Below are 17,469 nucleotides of genomic sequence, written 5' to 3'. Positions count from 1 at the left end.
CTTATTCTTCTTGCTTCATCCTCTACTGTACCATTGATTCATTAATGTTGAATTCTCTCGCAGCTGCTCTATTTCCATGTTGTTTCAGTATATTAATGACTAACCTCGTATTGTGGATGGATTATCTCAGTTCTCCTGACTGAAGTTTGGTCCGTTTACAACATCCTGCCATGCGATATCATTTGTCCCTAACCATCCTGAACCCGTTAACTTTTATCGAGTGGAAAAAAGTTAGCATTCATCCTCCAGCTTCACTGTGTTTATGTTATGCTAACATAACTGTGTCCCTAGCGATCGCGCAGCACATCATTATATACCAGCTAGGCCAACTTCAGTAACCCTGCAAACGCCACTGCTGTTTAGTTTTCAGAAATCTCTCAGTCAGAGCATGCTATATCATGTTTAGGTGGAAACTAGCAAGCTAACTTCCTGCTTACTTCCTGCTAACTTCAGACTCTGTTAAATTTAATAAATTCTGTTTTCATGGATGCCTGGATGTTAAACTTAATTGTTACACCTGGTAAAGCAGCAACGCTGATAATTTTATTAAAGATGAAAGAATTTAGACAGTTTTTAAGTCTCAGTGATGCCGCAGTGGTTGTTCGACTTTGGGACCTGAAATTGACAGGGTCTTGGACCCAGATTACTCCGCGAGGCTCCTAACTACGGCAGCCGTAATGCTCCAACAATATGTTAAGCGGTGCGGCTCCGTAGCTTACCAAAGTCATACTAAAACATTTTTGACAGATTTTTGAGCGCCGTGTACCACATAAAATTGGTTCAAGTTCAGTAAGCACAAGCAGAATTCATACATAAGGGGCACTGGATTATAAGGCAATTTTTGAGAAACTTAAAGGATTTTGCGCCTTATATTGCGGAAAACACGGTAATAGCTATTTATCCATACATTAATTTAGAGGTTTTGTGCAGTTTTAGAAAAGCATGTGTGTGATTTACGAAAGCTGCAGTATTTTCTAAAAACAGGTGTAGTGACTTCATTTGAATATCAAGTACAAAATATAGGATGGGTTGGTTTTTTCTAATATCAGTACAATTAGCAGTGAAGTGCATTTTTAAATCAGTGTGCTTGAGTTTAAATATTCTCCTCTCTATATTTTGCACCTTACGAAAAGAACTCCCAGAAATACATGTGCAACTGGGTAAAGTGCAAAAATCTCTGAGTTCCCACCTCTTACATTGGTTTGGTGACTGCGCTGTCTTTGTAAAAACAGACAGTTTTTTTCTTTGCCAAAACCAAAAGCACAATATGTCAATAAATCTGGCCCTAAATCTCTTTTCTTACTAAGCAGGTCTGTTCATATACCAATTCAAATTGTATTTGTCAATAGAACAAAGCTATAACTCTTTTGGATCCACATATTCATAAGCAGATATCTGCTAATGTTTACTTGCTTGACTTTACTTCATATGGCTTTGTAGGCAAATTAATTTTATGCTGACCATTTCTATATCCTTTAATGTCAAACACGTAGCTTCTCACATTCACCGAAACACATAAAAATACCCTGCGTGTCTTCTTCTTGAAACACACGCACATGTGCGCTCTCTTAATGACGTAAATTTTCACATTGCACACACACACACTCACAGACACACTAATTTATACTGACACACAGATGGCCTCTTCTTTGACCACAAATGTAGAGTAACTCCTGCTCCCTGCGGTGTGGCCAAGGCTCAGACTGCCAGTAAAAGCGAGGGATGCTTCATGGCTCAACAATTTGCTGGCTAAATGGAAAGGGTTTGGTGTGTGACCTCAAACACTCTCCTTTCTTCCTCTCCTTCTCCGTCTCACTTACTCGCTTCTCTTTTGTCCACTCCTGGTTTTGTTGCCCATTTCCTAATCTGATTTAATGTCATTCCAACCTTTTATTTGTTGCTATGACGTTTTACTTATTATTTTTGTTTTGCGGCAACTGAATGAAATGTTCTCAAAAGCAGGTCAAATTATTTTCTAGTATTTAGAAAATGAAAGAGGGCATTTTCAACTCCTGTTTTTTCTTCACGGCTTCAAATCAGTTCTCCTTTAGCGTGCCTTGTGTCTTTATTAACATGTTTATTTTCTCACTTCTTTTCCCACAGCTTCCAGCTCTGTTTTATTTTCAAGGTGCGATATGAGAGGTCAAGACCAGAGTAAGGACGCGTGAGGAAGGCAAGCAGCTCAGCTCGCAAATATGAGCAGTATGAAGAAAAACTGCATTTAAGTAAAGTGCGGTTCAGCGGGTTTATTGGGTAACAGATACGCTGAAATTGAATCCAAAATTTGGTTTAGCCAAAAAGGTTTCAATGGTATTAGAGACATTACTTCATGGGGAAGTGGCTTCTATCATGTGTAGCATGCAGAGATTAGAAATCAGCGATCAGAAAATTGAATAATTGCATCCTTGCTTCATCCAAATGTGGTTAATCTACATTTGATTGGTGTCGCAAACAATTGCTGCTGACGCTGCTTGACATCTCAGAGAGATTTAGTAAGAGATGCAGGATCACAAAATTAAAATGAACTGACAAAGACCCCCCTCTCCCCTCCCAGTCACAGTGTTTGCTTAGGGGAAATATTAGATTGTATGTGTAAAATACGACGGTGAAATTTCATACTGTGTTTCAATAACGTGAGAAAACCTCGGGAGGTGTGAGCGCTTGAATAGTCAATATCAAATCCAGTTGTCCTTTCACCTCAAAGTTAAATAAGTCCAGCCAGGTGGATTTAGGTGTGTTGCAGTAATGTGCACACACACTTACACAGCCATAAAAACAGCACGAGGAAAAAAAGGAAAGACTTTTCAGATTGGAGAGAACAGGCAAGGATCAGGGGTGCAGAGGGAAAGGGTTACGGTTAACTTTCCTCTAAAGGGTGTCAAAAAAGGAACTAAATTGGGTGTCAGAAAGCACTAAGGAGTTGAAATAAGTCAGGGTCCCCCAGCTCCCATGTGGGTGGGTGCTTGCTTTATACTTTTCAGACAATGTCCCTTTAAAAGCACCACGTCTGGAAAGCCCATTAGATGTGCATATAAAATTTCCCCTGTGATTAATAGTTTGATGAGGCAGGGTTGGTTGGAGGGTACTACCAACATGTGGCCGGCAGGGCTCCTCCTCTGCAGTCTCACGTTACACTCCATAAACTTGCCACTCTTTCCCACCTATATGTTTAAAAAGGAGGAGGGCTCACTTGTCAAGAATGCCTTAGAAGAGTTGTGAAAACAGCCAGCCCGAGAACGGGAGTTATACAGTTGTGGATGCCGCTTTCCCGAAGAGCAGCAACTTGGTTAGATCTGGGAAGGAGAGAGGGTGTGTGTGAGAGCGACGCAGAAGGGAAAGTGTGTGAGAGTGTGTCAGGACCAGAGGCTCCAAAGGACGTCACGCACGCTCCCAGAGAGAGAGGGAAACGTGCTGTCACAGGAAGGTGTCTATCCTCACGTGCACTGGGCTGTGGAAGCGTCAACAGCCTCTGACAGAAGTGAGTAGATGCAGTGAGACGATGGTGTTCATTTAGTCAGCTGAAGTGGATATTACTCAAAAGTGACAAAGATATCGATTTCTAGTCCTAACTTACTTTCTGAGAGAGGTTGAAATTCCTCGACAGGAAAAAGACTGTACTCGTGTGAAGGGTTTTTGCATCACGATGGATCAGCCGGCCAGCAGCTGCATGCGGAGCGCCCATCCCAGCACCCCCATCTGGGGCTGCATGAGGAACCCTCACTCTGGGGTCCCAGGGGTGAATCTGCAGTCGCCCTACCAGCAGGCCCCGTTCTCCCTCCACCAGAAGCCTGAGTTCCTGGCCTACACAGATTTCTCCACCTCCTGCCTGGTGTCGAGCACGCCGCACGCAGCCTACCCTCGCGATGACAGACTGTACCAAGAGAGCCAAGGGGGTTACCAAAGAGCTGACTGGCAGTTCAACCAATGTGAGACTCGTGTGAGAGCACCTGAGGCCTGCCCGCCTGTTGCCCCTGCAGTAATAGGTGGCGGCGGCGGCAGTGGGGCTGGAGGGCCTGAGCTGGACAGTGTAGGGGGGGACAGGCTTCCAGGCACTGTGCCCGGGTGTATGGAGGGAGAATACTCACCCCAGAGCGTGGCGTCGGCCGATTCGGACAAGAAGAGCTCCAATAAGAGGAAAAGAGATGTCACAGGTAAGCCAGCGAGCTGGGATCAAGGGATGCCACCTGGTGTGTGTTGGTTTAAAAGTATAGGAGAACAGAAAAAACAGTGATCCCTACAGGCATTTGAAAGCAAATAGCCAAATTTAGGAGTGGTAAAAAAAAAAAAGTAGACATATTGTTTTTGTGTTTAGGGTCTCTGATAAATTTTAGACTAAAAAAAAAAAAAACACTTCCACAATTGTTTTCCTTTAGTTTTTATGCCAAACTACTGCACAGGTGTAAAAACAGATCAACTAAAAACAATATTTACGTCATTCTTACCTCACTGAAAATCAAGAAAATACGCATCAAGGTCAAGAATTCCTCCCGCGCCCTGTATCACAGCTGGCAATGACACAAATTCTCTGCATTTCCTCACCAAATCAGCCTTAAAGCAGCACACTCACACGATCGCTATGTAAAAGGTGAGTAGGTGACGAGACTTTTGTGTTCAAGACACACTTTAAGTAGCAGTTGCATCCTCTTATTGTTCCAGCGCTTTCAAAAGGATGATTCATGAGGCATTTGAACTTTTCATTTTGCTGCTGTATCCGTTGGAAAAAGACCTTTGATTTATTATAGCAGGGCGACATTAAAAATTATGATAAAAAACGAAGTTGGTGTGAAGAGGAAAGCGTTTAAAGGCCTTTTGGGGATTTTGCGCTGTATTTTTCTCCTGAACACAATCCTGTTGCGTATTGATTGCTGCTATGAATTTTTCAAGTGGATAAAAGGGTTGAAAAAAACTGTATTTGGTGATATTTCAATGTATTTAATTTAATTTTATACAATTTTTCTTTCCAGATATTTCCTAAAAAAAATTCCCACAAAAAATGACTTAATATATTTTTATTCTCAAACATCAATAAGAAGTAATCCCCTTAGATAATTTCGCCTATCATATTTCACACTTGCTAATAGGACACAAAAGTAACAGACGACAGACCAATTCTAAAAGTTTCAGCCGAAACATTAGCAACAGAACAACAGGCCAAAGGAAACATTTAATTTTAAAGTGAATCTAAATGTGTGAAGGTTTTATTATGGGGACTGTCACCCTAGCAAAATAAAAACACATCCAGCACATATGGAGCGTTCATATTTCATTTGTAGACGTTTTTGGTAAATTTAGCCTGTAATAAACACAGTGATTTATGCGTCTTACAGGAAAGAAAAATGAGCATCCATACTTTGGAAAAAATGTAACTTTTTACACATTTTAATATATATTTAAATGAAATTTTGTTATTAGAGCTCAAGCAAGTGTGGCGTAATTGTTATTCATATAGCCAACACTCCACTTGCCAGGCAAATATCAAAGAAATTAAAACAAAAGTTAAAAAAGGGGAACCCAAAACAGAATTAAAACACCAAGACAAATACAAAAATAACGCTTAAATAAGAGCGATGAGTGTCCAGAAATGTTAATATTGAATTCAAACCACATAGAGAAGTACACTAGTGCATGTTGCTAAAGATGGTGTCATCTAAAGTGTCCAGTATTTAACCCTGACCTGTCCAAACATAACAGACCATGTCTGATTGTAAAGCGTGCAAATTTGGAAATACTACATGACCAATGCATGCAACAGACATGAGTCTAATTGAAAAAGAAGAGGTGAGGGAGCACCCCACACACCAGCCCACTCCACCCACCCTCCTTTTTTTTTTTTACCTTATTGTAACCTCCACTCTCTATGCTGAAAACATGCCAGACCACGTCTGGTAAAATCACTTTCCTGTGAGCCCACTTCTTACATTCTTATCCATTGACATTTTCCTGTCGTTAAGCCGTAACATAATCTCCCACTGAGTGCATGCAACATGTCTGACCACTGCATCAGTTCTGGGTTTTAGAAAAGAACCATTCACTTTTTCGAATCAACTAGCTGGTAGGAGAGCATATATTAGGAAAATGTCCTGAAGGCATTCACATTACATGCACATACATAGCAGCTGCTATACGGTCTGCTTCTGTGTATTTGTTCTGATATGGAAATGTGGTGCACTCGGGTAAAGTTTCCAAATGTTTAAAACCAAAATGATATGATCTGACATTGACTGCAATCCAAAATTTGACCATCATAACACTGTGATATTTAACAGGGATGCTGTTATAAACATTTGACTGTTGCTGGCCCTAAAATCAATATGGTTTTGATATTAAATTTTAAGGTCTGACATGCATGAAAAGGAGTTCTTCACCATTACAAAATGAGCGTGTTAACACTTAACACAGTAACTGTTAGCAAATATACTTCCTCTAACAGCTCGGATGGTTTTGCTACATGCATTTTGATGCTTTTTCAACAATTTAACTGCTTCTGTGAACCATCCATATACAAACAAGCGATAAATGTATACTATAAAGCACTGCAAAATGATTCTACACATGCAAAAAATGATTTTTCAGGTAGGTGTAAAAATGTTTTTAAAAAAAATTTTTTTTAAAGCTGCTGGTTTTGATAAAATGCAGCATGATCTGCACAAATGTACATCATACCTAGGGGTCCATGACCATAAGCCAAGGGTATAAAATAGAAAAACAGAAAATTGTGCTCAGTTACTGGAAATGTACAACCATAAAATCTTTGGCGTGATAGCAAGATATACTGTTGCCCATTGCATCACAAGCTTATGAAGTATTTTGGTAAAAATATCTTAGAATACAAATAGTTTGCAACTATATGTTTAATCTCTATTAGGATTAGGACGATGAATGAGGTTCTTGGTAAATGTTATTCCTTTAATAAATGCCTAGTAAGTTTGAGCACCATTCTCATAAAGTGCTGTAATAAGAAATTAAACATTTATTAACTGAGAACAGTTTAAAGATGCTATCTAAAGGGGTTAAAATAAACGTTAGCCAATAAACTGTCTTAATACATTGTGAAATTCAGTCTTGAACTTTAGCACACACATTTTTGCGATCAGTAGTTTTCGCCTGGGGTTTTCTGCTTTAAAACAATCACTAATTTACAACAACTTTAATTCAGTCCTGATGAAGACAAACTCCTTTTGCACCATCCACTCAGAAAGGCACCAAATGCTGTTTGCCTTTGGGAGACCCTGCTGTGTGCAGAAGCCCTCTCCCTGCTAGTTTATGGCCTCTGGCTGTGCAGGATATTTATTGGGGGCCTGTTTGGTGAGAGCCAGTATGTGCCCTGCCAGGTGTTCAAAGCAGCTAAACCTGTCTTGGGAAATTTCAAAAGTCGGCACACGTGAGGATGCCCATCGTTATTGATTCTTGAACCACAAAAACAAATCTTTTTTTTTTCCTAACAAACCACATGGCACATCAGGCGTTTGTACACAAAAACTACACGTGTGCACAAACACTGTATGTCCTGGTTTGCCCAGTCACATCTGGCCCAGGTGCTGCAGTCCATTTCACATTCTGGCACACTGCTCTGGCAAGCACAGAGCAGAACTTCTCACTTTGACAAATTAGAACCATTTTCTGGTGATTACATCAGCTGCTGGTGTCTCTACCCCTGCACAATTATTACCGAAACTCATTCCCTTCAATACACAGGAGAGGTTTTACTTAAAGGTAAATCAACCAGCTTTCATATATGTTTATCCTGTTAATGAGGTTTAAAATTTGGCCATTTTTCTAAGCTATGTGAGAAATGCAGGGAAATATATAAATGTATAAACCGCATTATTTCTTGAATAATCTTAGGCTGCGGGTTTTCTGACTGCCACATTCACAGAGATATCTCAAGGCTTTTTTTCTGATGTTTGCTGTCATGTAAAGATGAGTTAATGTGAATCTGCCCCGAGCGCTCCCACGGGGACTGTTCTGACACACACACCCACACCGACGTAGCACTCCGACCTGGACACATCCGCACCTTTGTTCTTTTGTTAGAGGCTTTAACGATGTTCCGCTGCATTCCTCCACTAACTTAGGCCCTCTGTGGCTGGTTTGGTGGCCCCTGCCCTGTGCTGATACGCTCTTACATACATAAATCGCGAAGGAATGTTTAGAGGAAGACATTTGCACTTACAGCATGTGTTCATGAACAGACAAATAAGGGGAAATAAGCAGCAAAAAATAACCCCGGCATGCGCAGGTTGCAGGTGTACGCGACTCGTGAGGCCAGGTCATGGTGGTCTCTTTTAAAAGTGCTGGTTTTAGTGTTTACTATATGAGGGGCCACCCTTTAAAGAGTCTTTGGAGTTATGGTTTGTTGGTTGAAAAGGGTCTTGAGGTCAGTTTAATTGCGAACTAGAGGCCAGTCACAAAATGAGTGGGGAGCTAATTTAAATCAGATTAGCTGTGAATGATAGGAAAATGAAGGGTCTCCAGGTCAAGTAGCACACTTGCATGTGTAGCTGCTTGTGAAGAAAAGGGATGCTGATCATTTTTATTTAGTTTTAAACAAAAATTATGGGATCGTACAGATCATTTATTACCTTCACTGCAAACAGCTTTAAAGCATTGGTTTCCTTGTGTCACCTGACTTTCCCTTTAAGTTGATCCAAACAGACTCATAGAGAAAGCCATCAACACAGCTTCTTAATGTTCAAATATTCTTATCTCAATTCATGTATACCACTGTTCCTTATTGAGCACTTTCAGCTGTTTCTGTATAATTTTCTCTTCAATCTTTTAACATTTATTTAGCAAATTTCTTTATTGTTATTCATGATTTTAGCAGAAAATTAGCTATAATTTTCAATTTATTCATTTTAGCTTGCTATATGAACTATTATTATTATTATTGTTAAACTATGTACAATATTTAGTCTGGGCACAAAAGTATTTGTAATTATAGCCAATTTCTTATATTAGTCTATTATTTATCTAGGATGTTAAGTTAAAATTCTATTTGATGATCCACATTTTAACTAACAATTTCAATTTGGTAGCCATCCTATTAACTAAGAAAATATTCATAACCTTAGCTTGCCATTGAAACTATTTTTCACAATGTTTAGCTAGCTATAGGTATTAACTGGCAGACACACCAACACGCAGAACCTTCTCATTTTTACTGATAATTTTAATCTTTTAAAGTTTCGATTCTTATTGGCCATTAGGCTTACTCTTCTATTTTACTGATTTATGCCGTTATGTTGGCTGAATAGTGGCTCCCTTGTGTAGTGGTTAATATTTTCACATAACCTAATACACGAAAGGTCTGCAATTCAAAACTAGGAAGAGAGACAAATCCTTGGAAGGGTTGCATAAGAAAGGGCATCTGGTGTAAAAATCTGTGCCAAATCAAATATGTGGATCCACCCACTGTGGCGACCCCTTGGGAGCAGCTGAAAAAAGCTATGCCTTTACTTTGACTTTTGATTAATAGTCATTTCTTCACTCAAACCCCAATTCATAAATAGTTCTTTTTTTTTTTTCATCTGTCGACAAACCCATTAGAGCACTTTGACACCTGATTGGGAATCTCTGGTTTAAAGGAATAAACTGGCAAATGGCTCGCACTCTATGAAATGCCTTTCTCTTTCCAGATATCCAGGAGTCTAGCTTTAAGGTGGATTCCAGCTGCAAGGCAAGAAAAGAGCGCACAGCATTCACCAAGGAGCAGCTGAGAGAACTGGAGGCAGAGTTCACCCACCATAACTACCTGACCAGGCTGCGTCGCTACGAGATCGCTGTAAACCTGGACCTCACAGAGAGACAGGTACAACGCTTTTCCCTAATATACAATTTCCAGCAGGACAGGATGAACCATAATCTTATCATTCCACATCAACATCATACAACATCTTGGAACATATTGGAAAGCCTTAATGTCTGTCCTTCCCCTGTACTAAATACCAATGCATAAACACAGAGGCATTTGAAGTACAATGAACATGTTTTTTCCACAGTAGTTTTCATTCTGTGGTTCTAGCAGAATGACATGCAGCTTTAATGAGTGGGTGGCAGCTCCAGACTCGATGAAATCGGGCGAACATGTGTCGATGCTGCTGGATCAAACCCCGGTCTGCTTGTCAAGCCACTGTCCCTCTCAGCTCCTTCTAATGAGGCCGTGGTGCCACAGTGACCACACATGCTGCCGTCTGCTCCTAAATCTATTTCCCAGATCCCTAAAAAACACACACACATACATGGACAGAAATATTCACACACAGCCAGGTTCCATCTTCGCTCAGGGCTCCCACTGCAACCAGACAGCGCTTTCCAATTCATCCTACATGCTTTGGCAGTTTGCCGTCCTTTCAATCAGTCCTGAGTAATGGACAGACTGAGGTTTATCTGAATCCCAGAGCTGTAGGGGAGGACACTTCTAGTGGGATGTGCAGGGGTCACCTAAGGCTTCCTTGAATTGTGCACACACAGGTTGGAGTTAATTTGAATCTATTTGAGAGAGTTTAGTTTATAATTTTAAGGGAAATAAACCTGTGCTTTTGTCTGCAAATTGACATAATCAAGTAGTTTAAAAACATAATAACTGCGTATGCATAGCCTGGTTATAACTTAAGGTTTATTTGCTTTAAAATGCATATATTTCTCTCTGCCATGGAGCATCCCACACACCATTCTTCTGTTGTAAATACTCATTACCGCACCAAATCCGCAGCTAACAATAATCTTCAAAGTGTATTGTTTCCTCCACTGTGAATAATGTTAACTAAAATGTACAGGCCCCAGCTGTTTGAGGAACCAACTGTATTAGACACCTACTGATAAAGGCTTAAGTAAGACATTTTCTAAAGCTTTAAATAAACTATCTTGGTCACAGACTTAACAAATGCTCACTCTTCATTTTTTTTTCCTGTCAGTTTTTCTCTGTAATTTCCCCAGGTCTCGGGAAGTGTGTGTTTTTCCAGCTATTTATGTCTGGATAGTTAAAATATGAGCTCATTCTCATTTTTGAACAGCACAAAGATACAGATGAGCACTGTCCACACCACAAGTACAGTAAACTCACATCCTGTGTAGGCTGACTTCCTGACAGTTGACTTTTTTGACCTGCTGTCTATACGATACTCTCTCCCTCCATTTGGAGTGATTTTGCAGCCAGGCCTCAGTGCTTTGTACTGACAAGCCGTGCTCCCTGCAAGGCCAATGCAAACCAAGTGAATTTATAATCTGTGCTGGGAGATTTGTGGAGGATTATTTGTCTATTTTTTTGCTGACCGTGTTGTAAATTTTGCTAAAAATTGCAAACTGGAGAGAAAAGCCACAGTGATCCTGTTACACGTTCAAATGTGGTGAAAAATTCAAAGTACTGTGAGAAGGGTATCTGGTTTAGATTTGTATTGTCCTAAGACCACAGCCTTTATTCGTAGTGCTAAGTGTTTATACTACTAGAGCTACTATTGTTCTTTTCAATTAATGATCTATACAAATCTAAAAACTGATCACAAAAGACAAAGAATGCTGTGAAATCAACCTTTGACATCTTAGCAATTTTGCCCCTAATCCACAATTAACTACATTAATTTACCTCAACAGTGTATCCATGCTAACGACTTTGTAGAGTCATCATTCTATATGCTAATTTAATATTTCCTGTGTTTTTTCCACTACAGGTTAAAGTTTGGTTCCAGAATCGGCGAATGAAGTGGAAGAGAGTGAAGGGAGGACAATCGGCTTCGCCCAACGAGCTGGAAAATGACGACATAGACTCAGCTGCTTCACCCAGCTCTGAATGATGTTTTTAAAAAATTGTCTTCGGACAAAAAAAAGAAGAAGAAAAAATAACGAGGCCTGCGCTCAACTGGACACCAACGCAACCTTTGATTTTATGGAAAGTTGACTCCAGGAACCAAATAATTCCAGAGACTTTTTCATTCCCAAGAAGAAAACACCAAGCATCCGTCACTGTTTTCTGTTGTAAATAGTTGATTTATGTCCATAATGAACTGTATTTTCATACAACTTTGATAAATATTCCATTTAAGAGGCCCACTCTTGATATTCCTGATCGTTGTATATTAGTGACAAAGTCCATACAGCAGCTTTAAGGCTAGTGATGACATATCAGGCCATGATGTGATTGTGTTTGAGGTCCTCCCCTTTGCTTCCAGTATTGTAATCATGGCCTTTGACGCTTGACTACAACCACCTGGGAAAACTCAGACTGCACGAGTGTTGCCAAGGCCTAAGTGCCTCCGAATCAGATTTTACTTTTTTTTTCATTTTGAGAGTTTCTTTTTCCTAGAATATAGTTTTTTGGGTTTTTTTCTTTTCAGTAAGGCATTTTTACTACGTTTTATACCATTTGAATGTTGTTGATAAAACACAGATGTTGACTGTTTCTGCAAATAAAATAAATCATCTGTTGCAAAATGGGAAACATATTGGTAATTTCTTCCACCTGCAACAGTTGAGTTATGACTGGACAGTAGGTACAGTAGATGTGTATTTTTGGCAGATGGTTTTATTATGTGTGACTATAATTCCTAAAAGCAAAATAATTACTGATAGTTCAGTTTGCTTCCATTTGCTATTTTTGTTGGCAGGGGAAAGCAGAAGTATTAAATAGTTTGCATGTGTGTGCACTTAATGGATGCAGCGAAATATTGTAGCTATATCAAACACTGTGGTGCACTTATTGGTGGTTGTTTAAACTATCAGTGTTTTGTACCATGATTTAAAATGATGACTCTTCTTCTTGTGCAAGGGCTAAAGAAATAGCACACAAAAAAAATATTTTTTGCTAAATCTAACAAACAAAACTGCACCAATCAATATTCTTAATCGGTCCGTTTATCAGTGAGTGTACAATATAATGCAACCAAATAGGAATGAACTCATACGCCTGTCCTTTGACCATGTAGTCAAAGAGCAGTTTTTAATTTTAATGTTTTTAACATGACAAACAGGAAGCATGATTAGTTATGAGCCACATGGCCACTGTGTACTAAAGTCAACACCCTGCAGCTCCTGTTTGCATGCTGCATATACGTGCCAGCTGTGTGAACACTGATTAAATATACACAGGACAGTGTTGTTCTATGGTATTGGGCTGTTTTATGTCAGATTATATACCTGAGCATTACTATGACAAAAACATTGACCTGATCATCAAATTTATCAATGCTATCTACTGCCTACTTGTGTTTTTTTGCCTACTACTGTAGCACTTTTATTTCAGACTTTTTAAATTCTTGGCTAATTTTTACTTGCAAGATAGCCCGTTCAACCACTGTTTTATAAATAACGGCTATAATAAGCGAAACTGAAACTGAAATCCACACTGGTGACGTTGAAACCGGAGACCTGAGAAACTGAATAACATTCCTCACTCCAAGCGACTAAGAGTGAAATAATCACTGATGACAGCAATTGGGTGGGACCAAGAGAAACCTTTCTCAGCTTCCAAGCAATTGCAACAACTACCAAATACAGCAAGGAATACAGCTGACTGACATATGACCTGGTAGTAAATATGTTAGAGGATTACCCAGGCAATCAGGGCCTGCAATGTCCACAAGCATCCAGCTGTCAGCTGCAAAGCGGCGTGCAATTAGCAAACCATTTCCAGTATATAAGAAGCTTAAAGTTAGGCAACTTCTGAGCTAGCTGTAACTTAGCTGCCACAGCCACTGTTGTGTATTTGTGACTGGCTAAATAGGCCAATCACAAATACACATACACATAAAAAAAAACATGCCTTGTGCTGTATTAATAGTAATGCATAATTTTTTTTTACCTTGGTAAGGAGGAAAACAAATCCTGTTATTGCTAGCTTTTCCGACTTTGCGATTAGAACTCGCTCAACTTGTGAGTGATGTCATTCCCAGCTCAAACTTCCGAGGTAAACGGAATGCAGCATAACTTGTCTTTTCACCAAAATCTAAAATCAGGATAGTTTTTGTTTTTGGAGAGTTTGTGTTGGAATTTGCATTGGAACCTGTGTTGCACTTGGAGCCGGTCATTTGTTGACATTAGCGATTGTTCCAGTTAAAAGCTAACATTGGCTAATGTTGCTAATGAGTGTTGGAAGCTGGAAGCGGAAGAGAAGTCTTGACTCAAGGTAATTAACAGCAAGCATGAACATCACATGCTTTGGATATTCATGGCAATTCACATAGAAATACGCATAGAAATAACACTGGCTGTTTCTGTTTTTTATGTTTAATCCATTCACATCGCCAATAAAAGTGTTTAATCCACAAAAATGCTGCTAACACAGCCCTAATGTTGCTTTTGGCCTTAGTAATTTGGTGCATTCACACTGATGCCATGCCTTATTTTCAGCAGCAGGCAGTCTCCTACATACAAAGTCATTTTGTGTGAACATGATGTCAGCCTGAATTATGAATTCATTTATTTTGATAATGAGGCTAAAAGCATTCATGTATATGTGCAGATATGTGTGCATTGTGACCTCATGGGCAATGGTTACATGGTCCCAGGTGCAGTGAAACGGTTACAATATAAGAGGGTCTCTCCAAGAAAACCTCATCAAGAAGGATTATGTAGTCCATGGGCAGTCCTACAACCTCCAACGTCCCACCTGATGATGGCATAATTATCTTCATTAATATCGCAAATGCAGGTCGGATATCCCTGAGGTCAGATTGGAATCAGCTCTCATCAACGCCCACACAGATCCTGTCTATATAGCACGGTAATCCTTAAGAATGTTTTCATAGTGGCAAGTGGTCTCCCGTAGACCCAACACAGATCACGATGATTGGTCTACAGTGACCTGAAAAGCACTGGCGGAGCTATAAGTAGATGTGAGTATGTTTGAGCGTCTGAATAGGAACATTCATTTTTGCACACCATCACTGTCATTCCAGTGAGCTCACAAAGGGTCATTAACCTGACAAGGTGGAGTCAAGCTCCAAAAGCTAAAGTATTTGGCCCCTACACACTATTTTCAACGGAAGCATCTGGATGGGGCCAATTTGATCTCAACCTGAGTGGAACCTAGACAAACCCACGCACGGGGCCCTGAGGACGAGAGGAAAAAAAAGAAAGAAGGAGAAAAAAAAAATGCTGGCTGACCACTTGTGTATGATGGAAAAGGGAAATAATAGGTGGGTATGGGTGAAAAGACGCCTTCTCAAGTACAGGATGTTGTTGTAGCAGGTAGCCAGTCATCCAATTTCCTGCTTCCCAAAGAAAACAAGAGCTCGAGCATAGGAGTCCTCAGACTTACAATGGTGGGCCTATGCTCAGACTCCGGCCAACCAAACAAAGCCTTCAGAGGTTACTGCCCTTTTTGCTGGTCTGCAGGGACCGGAGTTAGTGGGAGGGTGGGATGGTTGTTCCACACACATACACAGAGTTGGGGTCAAGTGTTACTGTACGTCTGACCCCTTTGGGCCCCCCGCTGCAGCTGCTGGGGGGGAATTACTCCAAGTCAATCCCGTGCCCATTTCCCCCCCATTGCTTAGCCTCTATTAGGGTCTATTATTGTATTAGTGGTAATAGCAGTCAAAATAAACCATGTCCAATTGTAATGATAGTATTAATATCAGCAGTGTAAACTAATGAAGCTGGAATGTTGTTTTTTGACCATGGTGGTTCCTTTTAAATACACTGGGGTGGCCAAATTTATGGATTAGATTTAATTTGGTGGTGTTGTGATTGTGGGATTTTTAGCCTTGCCAAAACACCCAAGCAGTCAGAATGAAATAGGTTTTCCTTTCCCCTTCGATCTGCAGGAGAACAGTTCATCTATACCTTAACAAATATGTCTAAACATATTTTCTTACACTGCTGTTTTCCTCTACGCCGTGTTCTATTTTTATTTATATAATACGACTTGTAGATGTGCAAATTGAGAGAACACATTTCTAAGAATATCACTCCAATGCTGCATCCAGCTGACAGTCGACCAAATTGAAGCCACCAAAAATAAGGATGGATGGTGTCCCAGAAATTTCTTCTCTGCTGTGATTATAAAAGCAGATTCAGTTGCAGGAAACATTCTTGAAATAACTCCTCTTCTTTGAACACAACCTTCTCTGTGGGCAAAGAGCAATAAGAAAACATTCGTCAGAGTTTGAAGCAGTCACTGACCTCACCCTCAGCACTCAACAGGCATATTCTTAACTTTCAACATACGGAAGGTATTGCCACTAAAAGCACAGATTACCAGAGATTTCAGCCAAATGCAGAATTTAAGCGAGCTCTCCAGCAGACCACGTCACCAACACAAAGCTAAAAATGTTGCATTTATGGACAAATTCAACATGCAGCTGTACTACAACATTTCCATTTTTACAGATTTCCAATTGTGAGTCATTCAGCTAAATGAAAAAAGATGGCACACACCTCAAAACCTTTAAAAATATAGGCGATGACAGCCTAGTAGTTATTTAGTAGTTATTGGATTGAAGCATAATTCAGTTCACTGTCTATAATTCAACATTATCTAAATGATGCAGAAGGGTTACATGACAGACTCTTTTTTGTGTTGTTGATTTTTTGTAAAGTGGACATTTCAGATGTTTTTCCAACTGACTTTGATCATTTTGTTGTGAAAAGCCAAGCACACTATATCACCAGAGCAATGCTAAAGCTAATTATCATCTTCATATGCATTTCAGAACTTAAATCCAAGTCCTTATTAGCTTTTTGGAGATCAGCAGAAATCGTTTTGGATATAGCAAATAAGTTGTTTTTTATTTAATTTTATTTTCTATTAGTTTTTTTTTTCTTCTCTGGGGCCTCTTGTTTATGTTTGTGCTGTTGTCATCAGTCCACAACTTCCATTTGAAATGGGATGTCAGAAATCCAGAGTTCCCAGTCAGAACTTTTAGCCGAATGCCCCCCCAAAGTAGTATTTTCCACTTTAAAATTTGGAGAACCCACATATTAATTTTACCACTGTTGTATATTCATCCATCCATCTATCCCTCCTTCGTGGGCCCAGCAGTCTAAGCACAAAAGCCTATACCTCTGTCTCTCTACCTGCCTCTTCAAACTCATCCAAGGTGATACCAAGGCTTTCCCATGCCAGATAAAAGATATAATTCCTTTAGTGTTTACTGGGTCTTCCCTGGAGCCTCATTCCACTAGGACAAGACAGAAACACCTCACCCAGAAGGTATCCAGGAGGCATCCTACTCAGATCTCCAGGGCGAGCCCAGCAACACTTCTGAGGAAACTCATCTCCAGCATTTCTATACACAATCCTATTCTTTCAGTCAGTACCTGGAGCTCATGGACCGCAGGTCCCAGGAGGTATTGAGTCAATAGCTTCATTGCATTAATTTGAGACCTGCTCAATAAGCCATACACTAGTTTTCAGCACAAAGAAATGGGCATTGTGCTGTACTCCAGTGCTACTGGTAGATGAACAGCTGTAGCTTGCTAGGAAGCAAGAAAAAACTATATTGACTATATTGCTTTTCTGAATACTATTAC

The 17,469-nt window shown here is 39.9% G+C and overlaps 1 protein-coding gene across 1 annotated transcript; it reads left to right on the top strand.

Annotated features, from left to right (window-relative positions):
• The first annotated feature begins 3,163 nt into the window (after window positions 1-3,163).
• Window positions 3,164-14,370, top strand: meox1 (mesenchyme homeobox 1). The gene is made up of 3 exons (XM_005913658.2): window positions 3,164-4,151; window positions 9,639-9,811; window positions 11,670-14,370. Exons 1-3 carry the CDS (start codon window positions 3,644-3,646, stop codon window positions 11,790-11,792), a joined length of 804 nt encoding a protein of 267 aa, XP_005913720.1. The 5' UTR covers window positions 3,164-3,643; the 3' UTR covers window positions 11,793-14,370.
• Window positions 14,371-17,469: the final 3,099 nt, after the last annotated feature.

Source organism: Haplochromis burtoni, unplaced genomic scaffold (assembly GCF_018398535.1).
Source record: "Haplochromis burtoni strain Fernald_Lab_line unplaced genomic scaffold, NCSU_Asbu1 Contig_6, whole genome shotgun sequence".
In the NCBI taxonomy this organism is placed as follows: domain Eukaryota; kingdom Metazoa; phylum Chordata; class Actinopteri; order Cichliformes; family Cichlidae; genus Haplochromis; species Haplochromis burtoni.
Note: the sequence above shows the minus strand (reverse complement) of the source record. Positions and strands in the feature narration are given on the sequence as shown.